The sequence below is a fragment of the Phyllostomus hastatus genome, unplaced genomic scaffold, assembly GCF_019186645.2.
Source record: "Phyllostomus hastatus isolate PE091 unplaced genomic scaffold, TTU_PhHast_1.1 phas_contig_150, whole genome shotgun sequence".
Taxonomy (NCBI): Eukaryota; Metazoa; Chordata; class Mammalia; order Chiroptera; family Phyllostomidae; genus Phyllostomus; species Phyllostomus hastatus.
This window is the reverse complement of record NW_025333611.1, coordinates 39,482,863-39,508,779: the sequence shown is the minus strand read 5'-3', so window position 1 is coordinate 39,508,779 and position 25,917 is coordinate 39,482,863. Positions and strand designations below refer to the sequence as shown.

At 52.3% G+C, this 25,917-nt stretch overlaps 1 protein-coding gene across 1 annotated transcript in view; it reads right to left on the bottom strand.

The window, feature by feature from the left end:
* Nucleotides 1-25,224, bottom strand: part of GFPT2 (glutamine-fructose-6-phosphate transaminase 2) — a 39,120-nt gene extending 13,896 nt beyond the window's left edge. The window contains exons 1-10 of the mRNA XM_045823370.1: nucleotides 25,051-25,224; nucleotides 13,780-13,887; nucleotides 13,016-13,114; nucleotides 12,405-12,530; nucleotides 9,026-9,084; nucleotides 8,240-8,374; nucleotides 5,718-5,779; nucleotides 1,041-1,120; nucleotides 527-644; nucleotides 47-210 (exon numbers count right to left, since the gene is read on the bottom strand). Coding sequence (XP_045679326.1) covers nucleotides 47-210; nucleotides 527-644; nucleotides 1,041-1,120; nucleotides 5,718-5,779; nucleotides 8,240-8,374; nucleotides 9,026-9,084; nucleotides 12,405-12,530; nucleotides 13,016-13,114; nucleotides 13,780-13,887; nucleotides 25,051-25,057 — 958 coding nt within the window. The 5' untranslated portion in view covers nucleotides 25,058-25,224. The remainder of the gene's footprint in view (nucleotides 1-46; nucleotides 211-526; nucleotides 645-1,040; nucleotides 1,121-5,717; nucleotides 5,780-8,239; nucleotides 8,375-9,025; nucleotides 9,085-12,404; nucleotides 12,531-13,015; nucleotides 13,115-13,779; nucleotides 13,888-25,050) is intronic.
* Between the last annotated feature and the right edge of the window lie 693 nt (nucleotides 25,225-25,917).

Sequence of the window (25,917 nt, the reverse complement as noted above, 5' to 3'; positions counted from 1 at the left end):
GCCTGTCACCCCAGGCTGTTGTCCCGGGCCCTCAGGAGACACCTGCCTTTCATGATCTGCTGCAACTCCATCTGCAAGGTCTGGATGGCTCGAGATGGGTCATCACTAGCTGAACGCTTGACCCGGTGAATGGAGAGTTTCCCATCAGCCACCGCGGCGATATCATCGTCCTCGAGGAAGATGACCCGGTTGGTGTGTTCTATGATGGCACTGGGGCGAGGAAAACACGCAACTCAGGTGGGGACAGTGCTCAATGGCTGCAGGTCAGTGGCCGATCACAGCCTCCGCAGCCTGAGTCCCTCCCCGTCAGCATGCTGGGAGGCCTTTTGGGAGGGATGGGACATCATACCCTGACTTATCTCCTGGAGGAGGGCCACCAAGAACTGAGATCTGCTACCAGCCCTGTTGAGCCAGGAGAAAACAGCTCCCACTCGGGGGGTGGGGGGGGAGGGCCTAAGACACGGTGGGTGCAGCAGTCATTCTGATCCCACAGCCCCAGGGAAGGAGGGACATGAGGCTTGGCTACCTTGCATCAGAAGCAAAGAAGAATTCCACAGCTTTATTGCCCACGGCGTGAAGGCAGGTCGAGCTGTCCAGCCTCTGCATCCTCGCTTTACAGATGTTCTTGGCGTTCTCGATGCTGCCTGCATGAGGGAGCAGTCGCCGTCTGGTTAGACCCTTCTGCTTGACTAATGAAGCGTGCAGCCCGTTTCCCCTCCAAGTATGTGTGGGCGAAATTTGTGATTTTCAGCTTTGGTTGCATCAGCCAAAACATGTGAACGATCCCCAAAAAGCAAGAGCATTTAAACAGCCGCAAAGAGAATGCACCAAATCAACATTGGAACCCGGGCCCAGCTGCCTGCAAATTGGAGCCGCAGGCAGTGAGTGCCAGACTCGGGCAGGTGTTTAAAATTATCCATTAATGAAAAGGCTTTTGGGAAAATGGAGCCAAGCCTCGGTTGCTGAGAAGCTTCTGGACCTGGGGTCACGTGAAGGCCTGAGTGGGAGCAGCCCCCAGCGGCCCTGCTGAAGGCACTCACCTGGCCTGTACAGGATGGGGACCTGTTCTGTGGAGAGCTTGTGTTTGCTCCGCACTCCGATCAGCAGGGGGCTGCCTCTCCTGTAGGGACAAGAGGGGATCCAGTCGGCCATCGCCCAACACCCAGGACGAGGCTGGTGTCCTCTGAGCACTGGGGCCGGCTCCCCGAGGTCCCACAGGAGGTGCTCCCCAGGATTGGAGCAGGAACCAGCAGGTTAGCTTGAGAACCCCAGCTCGTTCTGATGGTGCCACCCACCTGCCCAGTGAGTCCCCATGGACGCTGGCGTGCTGCAAGGCCCAGGTGGTGGCAGGTGTGCTTGGTCTCTACCTGCCCCTGCCCCCTGCCCATCTCTAAAGAGGGAGCCTGCCAGGGCCGGGATCTGCACAAAGGCTCTCTTTGCTCCCGCTCTCCATGCCCCAGCTCAGGTGTTTTCCAGCTTGGGGGGGCACTCAGTTGACAGGCTCTGCTTGACTTTGTGGGCTATTTAAAGGGCCTTCTAGGGCAGTTTTGTCTCTGCTTGAGGAACACCTCGGCGAGGCTTAGGATGTCCATCACAAAGGGGCGGTGCTGGGCAATTCCCACAGCCGACCCACGGGAGGGCCCCAGTGTCCTCTACCCTGGCTAAGCTGCCAGCAGCAGATGGCCCCCTTCAGTAAAGTGCCTTAGGGAATTCCTTTCTGGTTCCCAACTTGCATGGCTAATGTGTTTATAAGGTATTATTCCACGATTTAAATGGCATCCTGCCTCCAACACCTAATTATCTGCTCCCTCTGATACATTACAGCATGCAAATCAAATTCATAACGGGTGTGCACCCTAGTAAGCAGCTCACTTCTGGAACTCATGCTCTCCAGCCCTGCCCTTCTTAGCCGGAACCTGGACAGTGACGTTCCCATAGCTACCAAAGGACACAGGCCTTTCCTCCCCTACATGTTAACTGGTTAATAAGCAGAAAACACTGAGAATGTATTAACAGACCATTTAAGAGGGTTGTCACAGACACATTAATTAGAATACAACAGAGTAGTATTTTACATCAACTGGTTTCTTGCTAGCTTTCCTCCATGACTTACTCAAGAATGACATGTTAAGTAGCCTGCCTCCAGCCCATACATAACCATTTGGTCTCCTATCCTGACTCAGCACAGGCTCTGAATCTTTCTTCATGAGTGACAAGTCTTGTTTTGTAGTAGCATTGCCTGTTTGGACCCCACTCGGATTTCCCCAAGTAGGGGGGCAAAGTCTGTGTCTTTGCAGAAGGAGCTGTGAGCACCTGGAATATTTTGGACATTTCATCCATACAAAGCATGTCAGAGACACAGTTCTGGGCCCAGTGGGGAGCTAGCTTAGACAGTCTTTATAATAACAACAGTGGGAAGTCCCACGGTTATCTGCATCTCTCGGCAAATGTCTCCCCCAAATGTTTTTTTTAATGGGTTGAGCTCTGTGGCTTCTCCACACTTTGTGACATAAAACACTCCCGACTCATCCCCAAGTCTGTCCTGCATGTCACAGAGCCATTAGTTACAGACACTTTAGAAAAATAAAGCTTAATGCTTTTTCACAGTTTTGTCATTCATTTAAAAGAGTAATATCATAATATTAGCAGATTTTAAAAGGGGGTTTTAAACTTGATAAGGACCAACTGGTATTATATAATTCTATGATCTGAAGAAATAAAATTCCATATGATGAATTAATTCCTGTCTTAGAAAAAATAAAATCACGATACACTTCCTGCCTAGATAGTTGGATAGTCTGCAGGGCAGAGCTTCGCCCTCTTGGCCTGGCCTCCTGGGGCCAGAGGTGCACCCCAGTGCGGCCCACAGGGCCCCCGAGGCCCTGCAGAGCTGGGCCTCTGCCCACGTTCCCACTGCCCTCCAGCCCTCGAGTGTCCCATAACCTTGTTCGCTGCCGTCCCCAGGCCTGGGACACGGCAGGTGTCAATAAGCCCACACGGAGACTGGAAGAGCCAAGCCCCACCAGGACCCTTCCCTCCCATCCCAGCCTAACTAGACCCCAGGAGCACCGTGCTTGCTCTGCGCCTCTTGCCTTCCCTCACGCTGGTCCTCTGCCAGCCTCCCCCAGGCTGATACCTGCTCCCCCAGAGCATCACCATCTCTGCCCTGCTCTGTCCTTTTGCACAAATGTCTAGTCCTTAAAGGCAGGACAAGTCTGGTGTCACCAGGTCCCTAGGGCCCCTCTGACACAGTAAGTGCCCAACAAATATTAGTTGGATGGACAGATAAATGGACAAATGGATGATAGATGGATGGATGGATGGACCGACAGATGGAAGGATGAACAGATGGACAGACAAGCAGATGTATGGATGGAGAGACGGATGGATAAATGAATGGATGCGTGGATGGACAGATGGATGAATGAGTGGATGGAGAGATGGACAACCAACTCATCTGAATATAATACAACAGGATGTTGGCCCTGACTGGTGTGGCTCAGTGGACCGAGCACTGGCCTGAGAACAAAAGGGTTGCTGGCTCAATTCCTAGTCAGGGTACATGCCTGGGTTGCGGGCCAGGTCTCCAGTAGGGGCCGCACAAAAGGCAACCACACATTGATGTTTCTCTCCCTCTTTTTCTCCCTCTTTTCCCCTCTCTAAAAATAAATAAAATCTTTAAAAAAGATAGAATGTCACTCACACATCTGCTTATGTAAATCTACAGTGCTGGGGACCCTGGGTGGCTCCAATAAAAGGGCATGTAGGCTGATTCCTTGGACCCCTCTTCCACACAGGTGATGAAGCTGGAGCTCTGGGCCTGTGAGGCCTCTTCCTTCTGGATTCAAACCAATGTTCCTATTTTTTTAAACATTTAATCTCTATTGTATTTTTTCTATTACCATTTAGTCCCCTTATATGTCCCTCCTCTCAGTAATCACCACGCTGTTGTCCGTGTCCATAAGTCCTTTTTCCTTTCTTGCTCGATCCCTCTACCTTCTAACCTTCCCCCCACAACTAGCTGTCATCTGCTCTCTATCTATAAGTCTGTCCCCATTTTCCTTGTTAGTTCAGTTTGTTCATTAGGTTCCACATATGAGTGAAATCATATGGTACTTGTCTTTCTCTGACTGGCTTATCTCACTCAGCATAATGTTCTCCAGGTCCATCCATACTGTTGCAATGGGTAAAACTTCCTTCTTTTTTATGACTGAGGAGTATCCCATTGTGTAAATGTCCCGCAGTTGTATTATCCACTCATCTTCTGATGGACACTGGGCTGCTTCTGTCTTGGCAATTGTAAATAATACTGCAATGAACATAGGGGTGCTTATGTTCTTTCCAATGACTGTTTTGGGTTCCTTTGGATATACTCCCAGAAGTGGGATCGATGAGGCAAAAGTCAGATCCATTTTTAATTTTCTGAGGTATCTCCATATGGCTTTCCATAGTGGCTGCATTCCTACCAACAGTGCACTAGGGTTCCGCTTTCTCCACATCCTTGCCAGCACTTGGTGTTTGATGATTTATTGATGATGGCTATTCTGGCAGGTGTGAGATGGCATCTCATCGTGGTTTTAATCTGCATCTCTCTGATGACTAATGATGTTGAGAATCTTTTCATATGTCTAGTGGCCATCTGTATGTTCTCTTTGGAGAAGTGTTTATTCAGGTCCTTTGTCCATTTTTTAATTGAATTGTTTGTTTTTTTGGTGTTTTGTAAGTACTTTATAAATTTTGGATATTAACCCCTTATCAGATGTATTGGCAAGTATGTTCTCCCAATTCTGTGGGTTGTCTTTTTATTTTGTTGATGATTTCCTTTAGTATGCAAAAACTTTTTAGTTTGATGTAGTCCCATTTGTTTATTCTTTTGTTTCCCTTGCCTGGGGAGATATATCCGATACAAAATTTCTGAGAGCAATGTCTGAGATTTTGCTGCCTGTGTTTTCTTCAGGATTTTTATGGTTTGGGGTCTAATATTTAAAGTCTTTGATCCATTTTGAATTTATTCTTCTGTGTGGTATACGAATGTGGTCTAGTTTCATTTTTCTGCACATATCTGTCCAATTTTCCCAATGTCATTTATTATATAAACTATCTTTAGCCCATTGTATGTGCTTGCTTTCTTTGTGGAATATTAATCAACTATAAAGGTGTGGATTTATTCCTGGGCTCTCTATTCTGTTCAATTGATCTATGTGTCTGTTCTTCTGCCAGTACCAGGCTATTTTGATTACTACGGCCTTATAGTATAGTTCAATATTAAGTAGCGTGATTCTTTCAACTTTGTTCTTCTTTCTCAGGATCGCTGTTGCTATGTGGGGTCTTTTGTGGTTCTGTACAAATTTTTGAACTATTTGTTCTCATAATTTTGTATGCTTTTTCTAAAGGGAGTCTTTGAAATTATATAGGTTTTAAGCCCCATGGAAGCTGGCTTTGCTTTTACTATGTAATTTTACTTTAAATTTGAGCATGTTGTCAACTTCAAAAAATATGGAGGTTTCAAATAAAAATCCAACTCTGGTTTTCCTTTAAACACAGCAGAAGCTATGACTGGAGAGGTGATGGGTGCAGTCTTTGTGGCTTGGCCCCCATTGTCCTTCAGGCAGAGCCAGTGCCTTCCTGTCTCTGGAGGCCCTGCAGCTCCCATGCCTCAGGCTAAGTTATTACATCTCAGTTACGTGCTACTGGAAATAGCAACGCGTTTACCTTACCTTGTGGCAACAGCTTCTCCCGGGTAATGGATGCTCTTGAAAACCAATGCGAATGCTCCTTCCTGAAAACACAGGAAGATCAGTGAGAACACCTTGCTCCAGCTGAGCCCAGCCACTACAGCCTGGCCTGTGCCTGACCGGACTCCCCGGGCTCCGCACCACTGCGGGCAGTCCCGGGGTCATGCTGGGCACCGAATGCAGGATGACAGGTTGACTTTAGGAGGACAGTGGCAGAGATGGTGCCATGCTGAATTACAAAGACCAGGGTCTGTGGATTTCCTCATGAGCAGCGGCAATCGCACCCAGCAAGGCCCATGAGGAGCGAGTGCCAGCTCTGCGATGCATGGGGCAGATAGGGCGTGAAAACCAGGGGCCAGGTGAGCACCAGGGCCAGGGCTCCTGCCCCCCAGGACAGTACCTTCTCAGGGAGCACCTGTAAGGATAAAAGGAGCTAATGCTCCATGACCTGTGCTTAGCTCAATGCACAATGGAGCCTGGATTCAAATCCTGACTCCCCCCTGAGCTGAACGGTTTCTGTGAACCAATGCATTAGAATACTGCCTGCCATGCAGAGAACCCAACAGAAACATGGGTTGATATTATTGCAATTATTATTTCATTGAGATGACTGTCAGCTGTCCTCTGTGCCTTCACTTGTTGGTTTGTACAAAGCAGAACTAGAATCCGGGTCTCCTAACTCAAGACTCCATGTGCTCTTTCCATGTAAATCTCTGGTGCATAATTCTCCCCTATATTCTGACCATCCTGCACTAATGTGCCATGACTCTAGCAGACTCTGGTTAGGAGTGATCAGCTATAAATCTGGATTTCCACATGAAATCCCCAGGGTTTGGTACCCTGGCAACTCTAAGACCCTGAGCAGCCAGTGCACTACGACCAGTTTGCCAACTCAGTCACAAAGTCAGAGGGACCCCACACCTGTGTCCCCAGGCCTCTGAGGGCCCTTCACACTGCCCAGGACACAGGGGCGCCAGGCAGACCCTGAGCAACCTGACATTTGCCCTGCAGGCCTCGTCTACTGTGGTGCTTTTTCACCTTTTTCGTCTCGCGACACACAAAAACTACTAAAATTCTGTGACATGCCAAAAATTGTTTTTTTACCCATCTGACAAAAAAATAGGTATAATTTTGATTCATTCACTGCTCTGTTGACTGCTATCATTTTTCATTTGACAACCTAAGGGAAAAGAGGTCAGTGCCCCTGACTAAATAGGTACTGCGTGTGTTAAAAATCCTTGTGGCACACTGCCTGAAAATCTCTGGTCTGCAACAGAGCGGGACTGAACAGAATACACCTCTCGTTCTCTGCCTGAGAGACCTGTGTTGCTTCAGGTAAGAGAGGTTGCTGAAGTTGAAAAGTACCATCCTTGGAGAGGTATTTCTGAAATTTAAAATCACGAATGGAAAAGAGGAAGTACTGTCTGAAAACAGTACTTCCTGCATGTTACACAGTACATTCATTATACTTGACGCCTGGGCCAGACTCTCATAAACATGCCCACTAAATTGTAACCCCCCAAATGGGAGTCGCAGAGCAAAGGGCTCCACTGCAGACTTACTTTTAAATAAAGGCTCTGAAAGCACCGAAGGGTGATATGTTTTAAAGCACATTGGTGGGGCTGCAGCAGCCTCTGACCCTAAGTGTGGTGGATTCTTGGCCTGAACACTGTCCCCAGGCTGTCCCCACAGAGGAGGAGCTGCTGGGCAGCACTGATGCCCAAGAGGCAGGGTTCTGGGAGATCTGGAGACCTCTCCTCCTCCCCCACTATCCACAGAGGGGACTGGGTCTGCTCCCCCTCCTCCTCCAAGTAGGGACCTCTTTTGGATAATTCCCTCAGCATAGGCATCTCAGCAGGCCCTTTGTTCTGTGGGCCCAACTCTCTGGGATGCCATGAATCTCTCTCTCCTGGATCACTCCCTTCCACACACAAAACTGATCTGACATCTGTCTCAAAAGCAGAACCCTCCTCCCGAACTGCAAGCCTCTCCTGGCGCTGGGCCATTTCTTTGCACTCTTCCTCTCCAGTCAGACTTCTGGACCACACCCTTCATGTCCTCTTGCTTCCTGCCATCCACACATTCAGGAAGGATGCTGGGCCATTGCTCCCTGGGTCAAATATTTGCTTTACTAAAACAGTACACAAGACTACAATTCTAAGCCAACATCAGCGAAATGCACCCGAGGATGCAACTAATGGTGCAAACAGCCCAGCTGAAAAGAAAACAGTGGGAACGACCACCCACCACCAAGTTCTTACGTGCAACCTGTGGCCCGGGGGGGTCTGTCAATTTCAGAGGTGTTAAAAGGAGACAAGGCACTTCCATTTGATGTTTACCACCCAAACCTCAGAACTTCTCCAAATATAACAAGGATGTAACATCTTAAGGCCAGGTGCTATAGACGAGCCAGCTTGAACCCTCAGGTATTTGGCACAAATCTGTGTGATAAATGCTCATGTGAAATGAAGGGATGCTTTGGACAGGTGGGACTTGTAACTCACCAGCTGCTGCACGACTCTCTCGACCAGGGTTGAAAATGTGATGTCCTCAAACTCTCTGTTGTCGAACACGTATTTGATCAGCTTTGCAATAGTCTCCGTGTCTGTTTCTGACTCAAACTCATAGCCTTTGCTTTCCTGGAATATTTGGTTGAACACAGGGTCAGATGATGGTCATTGAGAAACGCTGGCCTGGGCAGCTTCCTCTCCTCCCTTCTGACTTGCCCTCAGAGTCACTTAGGGAGCGACCAATAAAAATGTGAAAAAGATGAGAAATGTGTGCCAGAATCACACAGCGCAACACAGCTGAGTCACTCGGAACCCCTGAGAGGGCCTTGCCTCTGTGGCCTGTCCCTGCCACGCCTCTGGACGTTGCAAAAGCACAGCAGTCAAAGTGATCAAATGAACTGCGTCAAATCCACCCACGTCCCAGCCAGCACCACAGCCTTTTCCTCCCTAAGATGCTTGCCATCTGCCTTCCTGCCCCACATTCCATGTGGTGTGTGGTCGATAATTTAGTGCAGACACTGTAATAGGAGGAAGTGCATGTTCTTTCGATTCTGCGGCTCTGTAGTGGCCCTCGTGGGCATGAACGCCTTGCTATCTCCTCCAGCAAGATCTGAGGCGGTGGCTGAGCTGGGGCTGAGGTTTGTGTCCAATGTGGTGACATGGCCAAGAGTGGCTCTCACTTGGCTACACCTTTGCTGCTGGAGGGAAATGAGCTGGCTGGCAGTTTCTAGGAAGACTAAGACCACATGACTTAGACATTACCCGGGAGAAGTATCTTACCAGAAATTTCCTCAGGTCTTTGTAATTTGTGATGATCCCATTGTGGATGACCACGAATTCTGGAAGAAAAGTTTAGTCAAAGAGAGAAAGGCTGTGAAGGAGTGACACTCAAATCAGATGTGAGGGGAAATCATTTGGGAGCTTGAAACTGTAAACGCTGCTCCTGCAGGGATGTCTGTTAAGCAAACGTCTCTTACAGTCACTAGTGCTGACATCTGCTGTGACTACCCTTTCAACCTGAGGAAACATATCTTCCTCTTTCAGGAAAAATCCTCCAGCAACCTGAGCACAGACAGAACTCCACTCGTGGTCTACACTGCCACCACACAAGCTTTACTATTTGTGTTGATGGGGACAATTAACCCTTCACTACCCAGAAACAATTCCAGGAATTCCCACTGGCCCAAAGAAGTCACAGACAAGTAGTCCACGCATGTGCTTCTGTTTGACCATACTAAACTGTAAAAAGATTGGCGCTGAGCCCTGGCTGGTGTGGCTCAGTTGGCTGGAGCATTGTTCGGCCAACCAAAAGGTCACAGGTGTGATTCTCAGTAAGGGTACATGCCTGGGTTGCAGGTTCGGTCCCGCTAGGGCATGTGCAAGAGACAACCGAGTAATATGTCTTTCTCTCTTTCTTCCTCCCTTCCCCTTTCTCCAAAATCAATACGCATGTCCTCGGGTAAAGATAAAAAAAGTTTATTTTTAAGATTTGATGTGAACAATTGCAAGTTTTCACTTAAAAACCCTGGCTTTCTTAAAGGAAAATAACCAGCAGTTCCAGCACCCTTGGGCACCCCACAGGCCTGCGGGGCCACAAGCACATCTCTCTGCAGCTTCGGTCTGCTGCACCTGCACCTCCTGACTCCAGCAGCAAACCGCTCCCTGGGGCTGCTCCCCGTGCAGGCTGGGGGGCGGGGGGAGGGCCAGGGCGGTCCCCTCAGCTGCCACTGCACACCTCCATACATAGTTGAAGCCAGCCTGAAAGCTTTTCTGAGCAAGTGACCCTTTTCCCCCTTTAGCCTTGATAACGGAAAGGCACTTTATTATCCCTGAGATTCAATAATTCCACCAGGATGCGTCCAGATGTTGGGTGTTCACCATAAGTATTGACCGTCCTCATTCAGTGAAACTCTGGATCTCCAACTCAAGTTCTTCTTCAGTACAGGACAGGTTTTTCCTGTTACATCTCTTAAAACCTTTTCCTTTATTCCTTTTCTTTTATTTTCACCATAATTCTCTCTATATTTTTTTTAGAGGACACGAATAAAAAAAGCCGCTTTCAGCAGGTGCACTAGCCCAGCTCACCAGTGTTACAGCTTCCGTGTGTTTACCGCTCCACTCGCTCTGGTCCCTCCTGGGGACAACGGCTGGGCCTCTTCTGCATGAACTGCCTCCAGAGTCACCCCCTCCTCGAGTTGCTTCCACATCTACTGTGACATTGTCTCTTACACTATTTTCTTAACTTTCACCTCAATTTATTGCCTTCTCGGCATTTCCTAGAGCCTGTGTATTCTTTGTGAAAAGTCCTTTGTATATTTTCCTTGTGCAGTGCTGTTGCTGGGTGTTAGCCTTCCTTAAAAGCATGCTCTCTAGCAGTCACTGATGAATTGCTAAAGAAATTTCACTAGTCTTTTCTTACTTCCCATGTTGTTTTGTTTTTAATTACTCATCCTGAGTCAGGGCAGGCGTTTCCAAGTTTGGGTGTGGGGGGATCTCCTGGGAGCCTCCTACTTGGTGACGCAGAATCACCGTCTGCACTGGTGTGGGGCTTGCCTCATCACCTGGGTGGGCAGGGGGCATGTAACATCTCAGGGCACATGAGACTGGTACAGCATCTCCTCCCCCAGCACTGCTGCTCCAGGGCCCAGCCCGTGTCTGGCTCAGGGTTCAGCTGGATGTATGTTCTGGGTCCTCAGCACCCTGGGGTCTGCTGTCTCCCTCCTGGGTGCAGGGCGCCTGTCCCAGTGGTGGGACGCCCTATGATCCTATGGGCAAGATACAGGGAAAAGTCCCAGCAAAAGCCTTACTGTCTGAGACTTTGACCATGTGGACGCACGTGCAGCCTGGCCCTTTCACGCCCTCTAGCTGCTCTGCTGAGAGGGGTGTGTGGGGTGTCCTGTTTTGCAGAGGAGGCCTAGCTTTCCAAACTGGGCAGGAAGGTGCAGCTCCCTCTGGTGGCCCCACTTCCGGGAGGATTCATTGCAGTGAGTCTTGTGGAATGCTCAGCTAAATGCCTGTAATGAGCACGTCTGATGCATCTGTCCCTGCTCTGATGCGGGGCTTGGCAAGAAGCTGCACTGTGCCAGGGGGTCTCAATGGCCTCCCAGCTCTCTCTGGAGATCACTCTCCCTGCTGGACACCCTCCTCCATCATGCCCCACTGTGCGTCTTTGGGGCTCCTGACCTGACCAGGCCTAACCTAGAATGGGGACCCTCAGGAGGGCCCAGATGACATCTCACACCCTTGCCTGGAACCCTGGGAGGAGTCAAGGGCTTGGCCCTCTCTGCAGTTCACATGCCTGCTGCGTCCTATTGTAAGAGGACCGACCACCCTGGGGATGACCGCAGAGCCCCCAAGAGCTGCCACTAGGAGCCCCAGAGCAGCCAGTCCACCTCATGAAAGAGGCGGGGTGTGATTAGGGGAACCAGGGAGTGGAGAACTGTCCTGGGGGTCCAGGCAGGTGGTGAGGACCCATGAGCTGGGGCTGGCTCACAAGAACAGCTAGGAGCAGTGGGAGCCCACAGCCCACCAGAGGGGCTGCCGTGAGCAGTGGCTGTGTCCTGCTCTGCGACAGGTCCGCTGTCTGTCGGTGGGCACGCAGGGGGTCTGTGAGTCCAGTTACCATGGCTTCCGGTGCGTCAAGGGAGCCAGAAGTCTGGATGTTCCCAACCTTCCTTCTCATTTTCCACAAAAAAGCAAAGTGAGCCAAGTCAAGGGCTCTGCTGCTGGGAGGAGCTCTGGGCCTCCACTCACTTGCAGCTTCTGTGTCTCCCAACCTTGGGCCCTCAGCCGCTGAGGCCTCTGTGCGGGGCCAGTTGGGAGCAGGCATCTCAGACCCAGTTAAGCAAGGGGACACCGTCCTCTCCCCACATGCCCAGACACCGCAGTCCCGAGTTTTGGAACAGCGTCTAGTCCCATCACCCCTCGTGCTGCCAAGTCCTCTCAGGCTGGGTCCCCTAGAGCCTGCAGAGCTCTCAGGAAGTGCCTTGTTTTCCTGGGGACAACTAGGGGGCTTATAGCACACAGCCCTGGGGCCAGGCTGACATTGCCTCCCATCTGGGGCTGGTGCCACCAGTTTGGGTCCCAGGGATGCCCCTTGGCGGCGGGTGTGGACTAGCTTGGCACAGGCCGGGCTGGGGAGCAAGGCCTCGGTACGTACCGTTGCCTTTGTCCGATCGCTGTGGGTGGCTGTTGATGGCGCTGGGAGCCCCGTGGGTGGCCCAGCGTGTGTGTGCGATGCCAAAGTGGGTCTCAAACTCTACCTCCAAGTCCACACTGGCTTGCTCTAGACGGAAAATAAATCTGTCTGCCACACTTTCACAATAAGCATCAACACAGGAGTAAAGACATCAAGGTGGTGTCGCTTCATGGAAACACATCAGCGCACCCCACCAGCGAGCCCTTGGCCCCCGCCCTCCCGGGGTTTCTCTCAGACCCCTGCTGTTGTTCATACCATGTTCATCGGTAACCCAGCTCACTCCACCGAGTGCGTGAACTTACTTTAAAATGAAACACATATTATCTCACTACAAGTGGAAAAGCAGTATCACATTCCAGAAAAATGAAAATAAATGCGTAAATACCAACTTTAAAAAAAAACATTTCTTCACATACCACTGGCTAACCGAAACCGTCCCGCAATCTGGGAAACACGGTTCTACACGGCAGGCTCAGACGAGCCGGTATTTCCCATGTCCAACACAGCTGGAGTAAAGGGTTTCTGAGCGACGCACGCACGTGCTGCCCGCACCCGGCACGTCTCCCACTCACTGTAAAGCTCTTCGTCCAGGGCCTTGACATTCCCTTTTTTTTTGACCAGCTGGATGCATCTTTCTTTGACATCGCTGTCATTTCCGTCGATCGCCACACCTGTGAGGGAACAGCAGTTTCTGTACTGGAGGTTAAGGTTTGTCTCCTAATCGACTCAGAAAGAGAAGGCTGTGATTGACTGTGTGCCTGAACTCTGGATGGCCACTGGGGAGCCCTGGGGACAGGCGCCACCACACCTGCCATGGAGGGCAGGGTGCCCTTAGGGGCATGTGCCCTGCTGCCTACGCCAGTCCTCTGCTGTAAGTGTTGAGCTCCCCTACACCAGCCGGCCTCCTGGTAAGCACCCACCGACAGGGACGTGGAATGACAGGCCCCCCTTGCTCCTAAGGGAGGTCATTAAAAATGGGAAACAGACTAAGTGCCCACCAGCCAGGTCGTGGGGGACGCACTCTGAGAGGGCCGCCCAGTACGGGGCTGTGCAGCTGCTCAGGAAGACCGTGAGGAGGAGTATAGGGTGACAGAAAGTGTGAAGTGAATGAAAAAAAGGCGCAAAAGGCCAAAATGCCACAATCATGATGCAGTAAAATAAAAGATGTCCATGTGTGACCCCGACCCCGACCACAGCAGGAGGAGAAACACGAAGACGCCCCGGGAAGGCACACGGGACTTGATCTCTTTTGCCCTGTTTCTTCCCCAGGCTTTTCTAGGTTTTCAGATGTGATGAGAGCGTCCTTGCCACAGCAGAACCCGCAGGGCTGGCCTACCTGCCGAGTCATAACCTCTGTACTCCAGCCGCTGCAGGCCTTTGAGGAGGGTTTCAAAAATCTCCTTCCTGGTGCGGGGGACTCTGTAGTTCATGTAGGCAAAGATCCCTGTCGAAAGAGGGGACACCATGCATTTACCAGTCGCTGGGGTCCTGTTTGGAACAGGGGCTGGGCATGCAGATTCAGACGGCCCTGCAGGAGGGTATCCGGGCTGCACACAGAGGAAGCGGCACACTGCCCTCCGCTTCCGGAAGGCCACCGTGGGCACCTATTCCCCTGTGATAAAATGACTCATGGGGCACCTCACACAGCAGGTGATGAACCCCCGCCCGCCCGTTGGCCTTGCCATTCCACCGAGGAGTTTTCCACAGACGTGCTGGCAGGAGATGAGGCTCTCACGGCAGCAGCGTCTACAACGGCAAAGATCAGCAAAACCACTGGACTGCCCATGGGCCTCTGGGAGTCCCCCCTCTCTCTATGTGGACTCCTTGACTGGCACAGAAAGCACCTGGGGGGAGTTGTACGGAGGCCACAGTAGCCTCCCGAAGCCAGTGGGATGGGCGCTGCGGCCTTTGCTCCACTTCCTGCGCAGCCCTGCTACTTGGGCCAAGAAACACCGCCTTACAACAGCAGGATGAAAACCATCTCTGGCCCTAGAGGATCCGTATCTCTAAGGGAGGCCCATGGCCGGGAAGATTTTGTTTGACTTTATTTCCTTTGTTCATATTGCAAAACCGTGTTTTCCTAAATAGGAAATAACAGTCGTCATGTGGGTTCTTTCCAAAGTCCTCTACTCAGTCCCATGCCTGAGACCGCAGACTTTCAGTCTGTCTCTGTCTTGCCCTGCGAGTGCACCATCCAGTCACCCCTCTGCTCTCGCATCCTCTCTGCCCACCTCAAAGCTCAGCTCCAGCTCCCCTCCCAGAGCAGGCTTGTCCAGGCCCGGGCTCTCATGTCCACAGGGCCACTCCAGTGCTCTTACATCCAGGGACATCTGTACCCCGACAGGGACACAGGCTGGCACTCCCTTCTTTATATTTATCACTGCATCTCAGCACACAGCCCTTGTTCAAAGATCCTGAATGGGTAGTAATTGGTGAAGCAATAGTACAGATCATGAAGAAGTTACTGGGCTTCTGGCATATTTGTAGTAGCTTGTCTTATTGAGAGTTCACCCTGTGTCAGGCTCTGGGCCAAGCATTCCCACGGAGGTGTCAATTAAAGCTCACAGTAGCCTTAGATGTCACACCTGCTATTACTCAGAAGCCCGGGAAGCTGTGACTGGGCCAGAGTCAGGAGCAGAACCAAGGGGACCTGACTTAAACGTCCCCAGTGCTAGGGGATGGGTAGGTGTGTGATTGGTTTGCATGAGGACAAACCAATCAAAAGGTTTATTTTCCCAATTTTAATTCTGGAAAAGAAGATGCCTACCAAGAAGGGTGTCCAGTGGCTCTCCTGATAAAAGAGTCCCTGGAATTGTATTTCAACCATAGGATTGAGGCTACTTTCCCTATCCAATCAGAGCTGTGCAACTATATCTCAATCAATCAGAGTAGCGCCAATCTGACCAGTCTGGAGAGTGCTTTCTGGACCAATCAAACTGCAAGGATTTAGAGCCCTCATTTGCATGAGGACAAACCAATCAGAGGCTGGGGAGGACACTTGTGTTTATAGTCCACTCTCTTCTGGCTTCAAGAGCCTGCCCTTTCCACTGAAGACTTCCCGATGGGGGCTGAAACACCAAAACATCCCACTGGACCAGAATGAGCAGACTGTCACAGACCAGTGCACATGGGTGTGGAGCAGAATACACAGACCAAAGCCCAGCAGAGCTGTCTGGTCAGAGAGGGGCCTGGCCTCAGGGCCCTCTCATAGCCTCGCTGCATCATAATTGAACAGTGACACTCTGGAGCTGTCTCACAATCAAACTGTTTGCACTCAATGCAATTTCTGTCTTCTCTGCACTCCAAACTGAGGATTCTTGTTGGCATCGAATTGATGCCAAAGACCACTGATTAACAATTTTTTATTTCTTTTTTTTTATTTCTCCAACACTTTTCTGGGATAATGAAACAGTCTGACCAAGATTAAAAGCCTGCCGGATAGTTGCACCCCTGTGTTCACTGCAGCATTATCCACAATAGACAAGACATTGTAAGTATCTACTGGCAAATGAATTGATAAAGAAAATGTGGTACATATACACAATGGAATATTATTCAGCCATAAAAAGAAGGAAATCTTGCCATTTTTAACAACATGGATGGGCCTGGAGAACATTATGCTAAGTGAAGTCAGTCAGAGAAAGATGTTCTGTGGTTTCATTTATGGGTGGAATTTTTAAAAAATAACCAAATGCACAGATACGGAGATCAGATTGTTGATTGCCAGAGGTAGGTGTGGGAGGCGGAGAGATTAGGTAAAGACAGTCAGAAAGCACGCACTTGCAGTTATATGATAACTGAGTTCTGGGGATGCGACGTGCAGTATGGTAACTCCAGTTAATACTTCATCGTACATTTCCAAGTTGCTAAAAAAGTAGCTCTTAAAAGTTCTCATAATAAGGAAAAAATCGTAATTATGTGAGGCGATGAATGTTTAAGTAATCTTATTGTGGTAATCATCTTATCAAATCATCAAATTATTATGCTGTACACCTTACACTTATACAATGTTATGTCCCTTCTACCTCAATAAAAATAGAAAATCTTTTTCCAGAGATGACCCTAGGGAAGGACAGCCTTCTTGAGGACATCTGAGGACTGAGTATGACTATACACAAAGCCCCCATAACATCTCCAGCTGATTGAAGTCAATATGGTATCCCTGAATGGATGATTAAATTTTAATGAAATGAATGTGATATTCCTAAGCAGTAAGTAAGGTCAACTCACATGAATAGTTAACTTGCTAAAAGTCGTCTAGACACACTCGGTCAAAAATAGGTTACAAAATTAAATGTTGCTAAAATAGTTTGCATTCTTATGTACTGTGCGTTACTGTATGCAGGACATATTTTTGCACCCCTCTGCAGGCACAGAGTTTATATTTAAAAGCATGCAAACAGTGCTTTCTGAGCAGTTACAGGCAGGTTCTGTTGGGAACGGCGCAGGCAGCTCAGACGGCCACTGTTCCTGGCCTCCTGGCCACCTGAGCTCGGGCTTGAGGCGCTGAACAGAGGCTGGGTGTGCAGTGCTGGCACCTCCCCAGCACAGCTGCCTGCTTAGCACCTGGGGAGGGGGGGCGCACCCACTGCCCCCACTTCATACCTGAACACGGCTGCCAGGGGGATGTATTGTCACTTCACTTATGAAAAAAGACAGTTACCTTTTAATGGAAACATTTTAAAAAATGTTAACAGATTTATTGGGAGATAAAGGTCACGTACCATAGTGGTTTCCCATTTAAAGTGCAAAATGCTATGGTTTTAGCCTGTTCACAGAGTTGTATGACTACCAGCACCATCTATGTTTAGGCGGAACTTTTAGGAACATTGATTTGCTTCTCTAAAAGTTCACAGAGTTTTAGCTCCCCTGGGGAGACATGATCAAATTCTACCCAGTTGTAAAGACCACCTTGCTCTGGGAGACCATGAAGGAGGGAGCAACTCAGGTTAATTCTGTAGTCTTTCAAGGGGTGAGTCTTTGCTGGCCTCCTGGAAATTGTTCTAACATTGCACCTGCACCTGGAGAAGAGGAGCAGGCAGGCACCACAGCTGGCACAAAGGCCGCACGCCAAGTCTGGGAAGACTTTAAATCTGAGATGCTTTTACAAGAGCGCTCTGTGGTGCTGCTCTCTGATCCACGCTGCCCCCGCCCCCCATTCCCCCCTTCTGGGCCAGACTTCACTCTGAACTCACGTCAGGCACGTACTTTCTTCAGGGGCTCTGGCTCTCAGATCTGGAGCAGCCTCCTTGGTGGGAGTGGGGGCTGCTGCTACAGCCCCCATGGGCTGGGATGGTGCAAGGTTCCTCCTCCTTGTCCTGTCCTTGGGATCCCCAGCTGTGTCCACATCTGGCCTGGGGGTTCAACAGCCATGAGGGCACTGTTTGGGAGGTTTCTGTGGTGAGGGGCTGCCAGGGGCTGCTTTTCAAGGTCTTTGCACAAGGAGGCGTAAATCTAATTTTCAACATAAGCCTGTCTTGCAGCCTGACATCTGTTCAGTGAGTTCTTTGCCTCACTGGGAGCAGCCTCCTCCCCTCACAGCTCACCCTCTTGGCCGCCCCTGCACTCTCCCGAGGTGAAGTGAAGAAGGGAGCCTTTCCATTGTGCTCTTGCCATTTTTTAAAAATAATGAAATAAAAGAAAGCTGCCTTCCCAGGTCTTTCCTGGTGCGATTCACATCAGAATTCCCTGCTGGAATCCCTTCCATCGTCCCCAGTAAAGGAAAGCCACCACAAGAATCCATGTTTTACCTCTGAGATCAGTAAAGATCAGCTTGACAGTAAGTGAAAGTTTAAATTCATGCACCCTGTTGGGAAGGCAACTTAGCTCTCTCTCAAAATTGAAAGGTGCACATCTGCTGCCCAGAGCAGCTATACTCCCAGGACTACCTCCGACAGACACCTCTGCAGAGACACTAGTGTACTCCCATGGAAGGAGCTGCTGGATGCTGTTTGTGGTAGCTGAGGCCTGGGACAGCCTGATCCCTGGTAGGGACCCGGTAAGTGACGGTGCAGCCACACACAGGGCCACTGCGGAGCCACGGGCTGGCAGCCCTCACAGGAACAAGGTGAAGCTGTCCGCTCTCTCAAAAAACAAGTCACCTCTCCAGGATGTGTCAAGAGGAAAATGCAGACTATACAACGTGTGTGAATTATGTGGGGTCGGGGGAGACACGGTATTTCTGGGAGAACATACAAAACACAGGACCAGTGTCTGCCTCCCGAGAGGGCACTGGCATTAGGGCGGAAGACTCTCCCTATTGCACGTGAGCTCTGGGTGCGGTCGGGCTATCTCAGCTCCCGCACACTGGTTTAGCGTGTGCCACTCTGCATGCTACTCAGAGTGGAGGCCATCCAGCCCAATCTGACTCCACCGAGTCCCTGGGGCTCCCTGGCCCCGTGCACCTGGAGGACAGCCACCCGAAAGGAGAAAACACAGTCTGAGTATACCTCCCAGTGTGTGAGAGGATGCGTTCTGGGTCACCCACCTGCGGGCCTTGTCTTTCAGGCTCACCAGCATGACCGCTGGAGGTACAGAGGGCAGTGACTGACGCCGGCAGCCAGTGCTAAATACAAGTCTCTGAACCCTGTGGAGCCTTTGCAAAGCCCTGGGGACAGTCAGTGCCCGCTGCACAGTGAGAGTCCTGAAGAGGAGCAGGTGGGAGCCTCCCTCCTGGCGGTGTGAGGTGCAAGTGCAAGGCGCACCGGAAACCCTGGAGAGAGGGTCGTCCTAACACCCAGGGTGAAATGCAACCACTGCCAGTGGTGTAGCTCTTCTTAGCTTTCTACTGGGAAAACGATGATTACACCAAATGAGTGATTAGGCTGCAGCTTGATCAAGGTTCACTTATTGATTATCCTCACCTGAAGACACTTTTTCATTACTGAGAGAGGGAGAGGGAGAGAGAAACATTAACCAGCTGCCTCTCATATGTGCCCTGATGGGGGAATGAACCTACAACCCAGGCACGTGCCCTAACAGGGGCTAGAACCCGCAACCTTCAGGTTTTCGGGACGCTGCTCAGGCACCTGAGCCATACCAGCCAGGGCTGGTCAAGATCAATTCATTTCTAAAACATTTCTGTGGCTCATGAAGGCCTCATCACCATGCTAGGGATTTCAGGTACAGAGCACCTTGCGGGGTGGACGGAGAGAGGCCACCACGCCCAGGCGGCAGAGGGGCTGGGGACCTAGAGGCGGGAAGGGGCGGAGCTCCTGGGCTGGCTCCGCCCACAGGCGGCTCACCTCCCACTGGGTCCGATGCTGGCCTTCTGCATTCTCCCTCTTTAAAAAACCACCGCGACCCTGCGTGTCGCCTACGTAGCACTTGCTTCCTGGTCTTTTGACTGACTCTCCACTGGACTGGAACCTTCATAAGGCTGGAACACACCTGTCTGTCTGTCTTATTTATCGCTGTATCCCCAACCTTAGCCAAGCACAGTTTAGGTGCTCAGTAACTACATGAGGAAGGAAGGGAGGAAGGGAGGAAGGGAGGAAGGGAGGAAGGGAGGAAGGGAGGAAGGGAGGAAGGGAGGAAGGGAGGGAGGGACTGGGTGCAGGGGATCAGAGCAGGCGGCCTCTGAGCAGGGCCTAAGACAGCCCCGCCCGGCCACCCACGAACGGTGGACCTGCTCTCTGGAACCTCAGTACGTGCCAGGCGGAAAGGCTGGAGGTGGGCAGTGCTGAGTCCCCTGAAGGTCAGCCCCTCTCACAAGGGCAGTGTGGCCCTGCCAGTGGCCGGGGTCACCCCAAGACCCTCAAGCACAAGGCTTATGTCCCCATAAACCTGCCACCATCCTGCCCCCATGCACTGTGATGACCCCAGGGCCAGAGTGAGGAGACCCTTCTACATCAGCCCCCGGAAGAACCCCCAAGCTCTGCTTGCAGAGGGCACAGAGTCAACCACCACTGGCAGCATTTACGGGGGGGCCCCCACGCCCGGACTTCCAGAACCACACCTTATCTGACGCTTGCAGATACCAGTACCCTGTGCTGAGTCTGTGACTTGCAGGGACAGACAGGGCATCAAGTCATTCCCAGACACTCTGTCTGACTGCAGGTGCCCCCAAACCCTCTGTTCAAACCTGTCTTAAAATCCTGCCCTAGCCCTGGCTGGCATAGCTCAGTGGATTGAGTGCAGGCTGCGAACCAAAGTGTCGCAGGTTCGATTCCCAGCCAGGGTACATGCCTGGGTTGCAGGCCATAACCCCCAGCAACCACACGTTGATGTTTCTCTCTATCTCCCTCCCTTCCCTCTCTAAAAAATAAATAAAATCTTAAAAAAAAAAATCCTGCCCTGAAGGGCAAGGCCAGCTGGCACAGAGGATACTTGGCCTGAGGGAAGGTGCCTACCTGGCTCCTATGGATGACTTCTGACCTTTCCTGGGCAGGTTTGAGCCATGTTGACAGACCCCCCCTGGTTCCTGGGGTCCTCCAGTGCACCACAGGACACTCCTGCTTCGGACTCCCCACAGGGCCCGTGACCACAGCATGGCTGGCTCCCACTGTATCCCTCCTAGGGCACCTCCATCTCCAAGTGATAGGTCATGACAATGACCTCATCAGAAGAGGTCAACACCTGGCCAGAAGCAGGGGCGCTGAGCTCCTGGAATCTTCTCTACACCCCCTGGAGTGCTCAGGGTGCAATAGCAGGGGAGGTTGTTAGGGGCCTGGAGGATGATCGAAGAGGTCAAGTTCGCAGTGGGCTGGCTAGGGACCACATTCTGATTTGGCTGTAGTTTTGGAAAACACTCTCCAACTCTCTGGGCATCGGCTGTGAATAAAGCACTGCCCCCACTGTGCATGCATGGCCGAGAGCCAGCCTGTTCCACACACAGGCTGGGGCTGCACTGGGAGAACTGCGCTGCCACCCAGCCAGCAGGGGGCCCTTCCCAGACGAAGGGCACACATTCCACCACCATCCCTGCTCAGAAGTGAAACATCTGACCCCTGCTTTTCAGTCCATGAGCCAACTCCAATGCAATACTACCATCAGTCCCAAACTATACTAGTTGTTGCCCAGAGAGAGGAAATAGCCAGTTGGATTTGGGCCTTATAAAATTCCTGAATATCTGTGCCTGTGAGTGTGAGAGTGAGTGTATGTGTGAGCGTGGCCTGCTGGGGGCGGTGGGGCTGTCTCCTCTTCTGTCCAAGGACCCCAGGAAGGGGAGGCCACTGGGCCAAGTGCAAGGGCTGCAGAGGAGTCCTTGGTGTCCTGTCCTCACTCACAGACTGGGGAGGCCACTTTCTTCCTGCAGCAGGGACAATTTCTGCTCCATCCTCTCAAAGGGGGGGCAGAGGTCCTCATACACTGGCTCAGGGTCCAGAGGGTTGGCCCCTCTGGGGACAGCCTTGTGCTGCCTCAGGCGACCTTGGGACTCCAGGGGTTACAGTAAGGGCACCAGGGAAGCTCTGAGATCACAGGAGCTGGCTTCTGGCAGAGATCATGGTAGGCAAGGCATCTCCTTGTCTAATAAGGAAGCTCCTGGTGTCCTGGTCAGGTTAGGGGTTCACCAACACCAAAGGGGAAGGAACATACACTCTAGATTGTGAATAAAGAAGTATTAGTCTTATTTACGCTGCCAACATTGGGTTGTAAAAAAAGCCAGACTTTATTACCAGTGAGAGAAACAGTTCCATTGAAAATGAGAAAGAGGCAGATGCTCAGGTTAAATTATTTAATTGTTTCTGCACTGAATTAATCTTCGGAATTTTTTCCCAAGAGTATTTGTAGCCTCAAGTTATCTCCCTTCCTAAGTGAATGTTACTCAATATAAACATAATTCCTCAGTTAAAAGTATCCTTTACTAATGCTACATCACAAGATTTCCAGGGGTGTCTCAGAACTTGGGAACCCCAGAGGAGTGAGGCTGCCCGACGGGGGGGGGGGGGGGGGGCATGGCGGTGGGGGTGGAGGGTGGCCGCCAGCCTGAGCCCTGCTCCAAGAATGCCCAGGGGACTCTCACCACTCGGGTGGTGGCACGAGGGAGCTGGTAGAACTGGCCCTGCAGATGCAACTATGCACCTCTCTTCCCCATTCCATGCTCAGGGACCTCACACTTATGCCCTGAGATTAGCCACGGTGACAGTATTTCCGCCACAGAAACCAGCAGACCCGGGAGCCAGTTGTTAAGCATTTACCTGCCCATCGCCGAGTAGTGGGTTCTGTGTCCTGAGTCTCCTATGGCTTAAAGAGGTACCAAGCCCAGCTACCTGAGCCCAGGGTCTGTGCCCCATGCACTCCAGCCCAGGCCCTCCTGAGACATCCTTCCACAGATGGAGCAGGAGCGTCACATGTGATAGGGCCCTGGAACAAAGGTGAGCTCTCGCCGAGTCCCCTTATCTCCTGGGCTGCCGTCTCCTCTGCTGAGCCCCAAGGCTAGATAGACCCTGTGCACCCCTGACAAGCTGTCCTGAAGACCACTGTACAAGCAAACAGACCTTGGGGTGGGGGGGGTCCTGGCCCCTCTTGATTCTGGGCAATGAAGCGAGGCTTGCTTCCTGCAGGGAAGGGATGAGTGGGAAGGGCATGCACATGTGTGAAGGGCAAGAGCCGACACAGGGACTGAAATCACTTGGTCAAACTGGGTGTGTTATACCAGTGAAAGGCCGGTGTGTAGTGGACACCTAGGCTCACTTTCCGCCTGCAGCGCATCCAGGTTGAGAGTGCTGAGCCCAGGGGACTCCAGTTGTGTGGGGGCGGGTATGCGGGAAACATTCCTGTGACTGTGGCTTGAGCGTCTGGGACTGGCCACATGGGTGATGGCAGATCTCGGGTGGGCCACAGCCAGCCCAGAGAAAAGGCCCCAAACTCCTTCTGCTCAGACACAGGTGTGCACAGTCCTCTCCAGGCCTCAGTTTCCCCAAATGCAGAATGAAGAGGATAAGTGGTTCATTCAGGTGCACCTTTACAACTTCTGCCATATCTCTGTACTAAACGAACACACATTTCTTCTATGTGTGTCTGTAAAATCGACTATATTTTTGAAAACTTAAATAAATTCATTACAAGACAGCCATAAAAGGAAACCCAGTACTATTTGCCAAACACACACAGACCACAATCCGAACAAACCAGACCAGTGCGTTCAATTCTAGACAGCTATGTGCTTGGAACGTGCCAGAGAGCTGCAAAAGACACAGAACGCCTGGCTGAGCCTTTCCTGGCTACTGGAAACGGAGCCAGCCTCCCCATCAGGAATTCCACAGCGGCTCCGGGACTTCCCTGAGCGCCGAAGGGTGGGGTGTGCCAGTGGGTGAACCAGTGCGGGACACAGGGAGTCTGGGCTATACTCGAGTAGCCCTTTAAGAAAATAGAACAAACTCTTGGACCCTCCCAGGGCACTACTTTGGCTCTAAGACCACCAGTTGGCCCAGGGCCTTGAATGTCACACTGACAAATCCAGTGGGTTTCTGGCAAAAATGCCACCTTTGCCTCATCTGCTTCCCCAGAACTGCCCACAGACAGCCCTCCAAATCACAAAAGATGCTCACAGTCCAGAGAGCCTCACTGAGGGTGGGGCTCTCAGTCCAGAGAGCCTAGACTGAGGCCTACCTGGGCTGGGCAAGGCTGCACCTCAAAGCCCGCTGCCGGCTCCTTGGTTGGTGGTTCCCTTTTCACTTTTTTTTCAGGAGAGCCTGGCCTCAGAAACAAGGCCTGCACAGACTTCGGCCCAGGGCTCCCTGCGGGTGCACCCCACCTCGCAGCCCTCGGGAAGCTAGACAGAGGCCTTTCATGGCTTCAAAAGTTCCACCAGGTCCTCCAGCCACAGGAGGCTGGAGTGGGTAACTGAATCCTACTCAACGAAAAAAAAAAAAAGGCACAGTGACCTTTTGTCCCAGCAGAAGTTCCCAGCTTTCTCCCCAGCCAGCGGAGGCGGCCCAGCCAGGGGAGTAAGGAATTGCAGATGTGCACGCGGGGCCGCGCTGCCTCCCCCATGGCAGGGCTACCTTGCCGGACAGCTGCGGGTCGCAGCGGTATCTAGGAAGCCCAGAGCCAGGCCCCGCTCCAGTTCTGGACCCGCTTCAGTTCTGGACCCGTCCCCCGGCCCAAGGCTCGAGGTCATTGCTGCCTCTTCCCTGCGTTCCAGCAAAGAGACAACAACACGGAATCAACATTTCTAGGGACAGGGGTTCATGTTGGGACGTGAGGAGGGCGCTCTGGTCCATATGGAGAGCACTAGGGGCTGCTCCAGATGCTGCCAGGAGTGCGCAGGTCGGGGGTCACCTCTCCTCGGTGGGCTCGGGGCACTGAGAGCCAGTTGGGGCACTCCGCGCCCGGGACGAGCTCCGGTTTCGTGGGAGACTTGGGGCAAGCAGAGAAAAGAGCCCTTTCTGCTCTGGGGGTGCAGACATCACTATGTTGCAAGCGTCCCGGTGCCGGACAGAACCAATTCCCTCCCCTCTGTGATAGCCTCCACCAAGTGCAAGAGCGGGATTGGGCACTCCCCTCCCCCCACCACCCTGGGACACCCACTCCGGGGAACCAGTCCTATGGACGCCCCCATCCCCCGACGCTTCCTGCCCCCCAGCAACCCATTCTCGGGCTCAGGCGTTGAGAGGCTGGGGCGCCCGAGTCCGCGCCGCCGCGGGGAAGGGGTCGCACTCACCACACATCGTGGCCGCTGGCGGCGTCCTTCGCGCTCCGGTCTCTGCGCTCCTCGAACTCTGCGCACTCGGTGCACGCTGGCGCTCGGGGTGACGGCCTCCGGCCCTTAAAGCCCGCAGCCCTCCGCCAGGGGCGGGGCTGAGGCGGGGCTTCCTCCCCTCCCCGCTCCCCACTGGCCCCCGGTTGTCGTGACGACGGCCGGGATTAGGCCCCTGGAGTCCAGGGAGCTGGCGAGAGGCGGCTCCAGGCGCCAGTCCGGTTGGGGAGAGCAGGCGTCGGCCATCGAGTCCTGAGCCGGGCTGGGAAGAGGGGGAGGGGGCGACAGATTCGGCCTCAAATGCCGAGGAGCGCGGGGCCTTGGGCAGGTGCTTGTTTCTCCATCCGTGAAAGGGGACGACAGCGGGACGCGGCCCTGGCACACGGTGAGGATTAGGACGGCCCGTGTAGGGCGTGGAGCACGTTGCCAGGCGGGACACGCGGGTTCGGGGGTGCGCCCCCTGGCGGCCAGGCTCTTCAGGGCACCTGAGACCCGGCACCAGGTGGCCTTCAAGCTGTTCCCCGCCCTCTAAGCAGAGAACTCCAGTGCCTGGAGTTCTCTGAACAGATGAGAAAACCGAGATTCCTCAGAGACAGAAAGGAACTTTGACAAAATGGGCGGTGGAGGCGGCGGTAGGATCCGAACTCGGTCCCTACTGCAGAGCTGGAACCGAAGAGGGGGGGTTCCCGGATTTCCCGGGTCCAGAGCCGAGCTGGAACGACCCAGGAAGCTGCCTCTTGGCTGCTGTACGGGCACGCTCGCACCGGGCGCGCTCCCCCTCCCCGGGGCCAGGAGCGCTCCCCCGCCCCCACCCCCACCCCCGGCAAAATC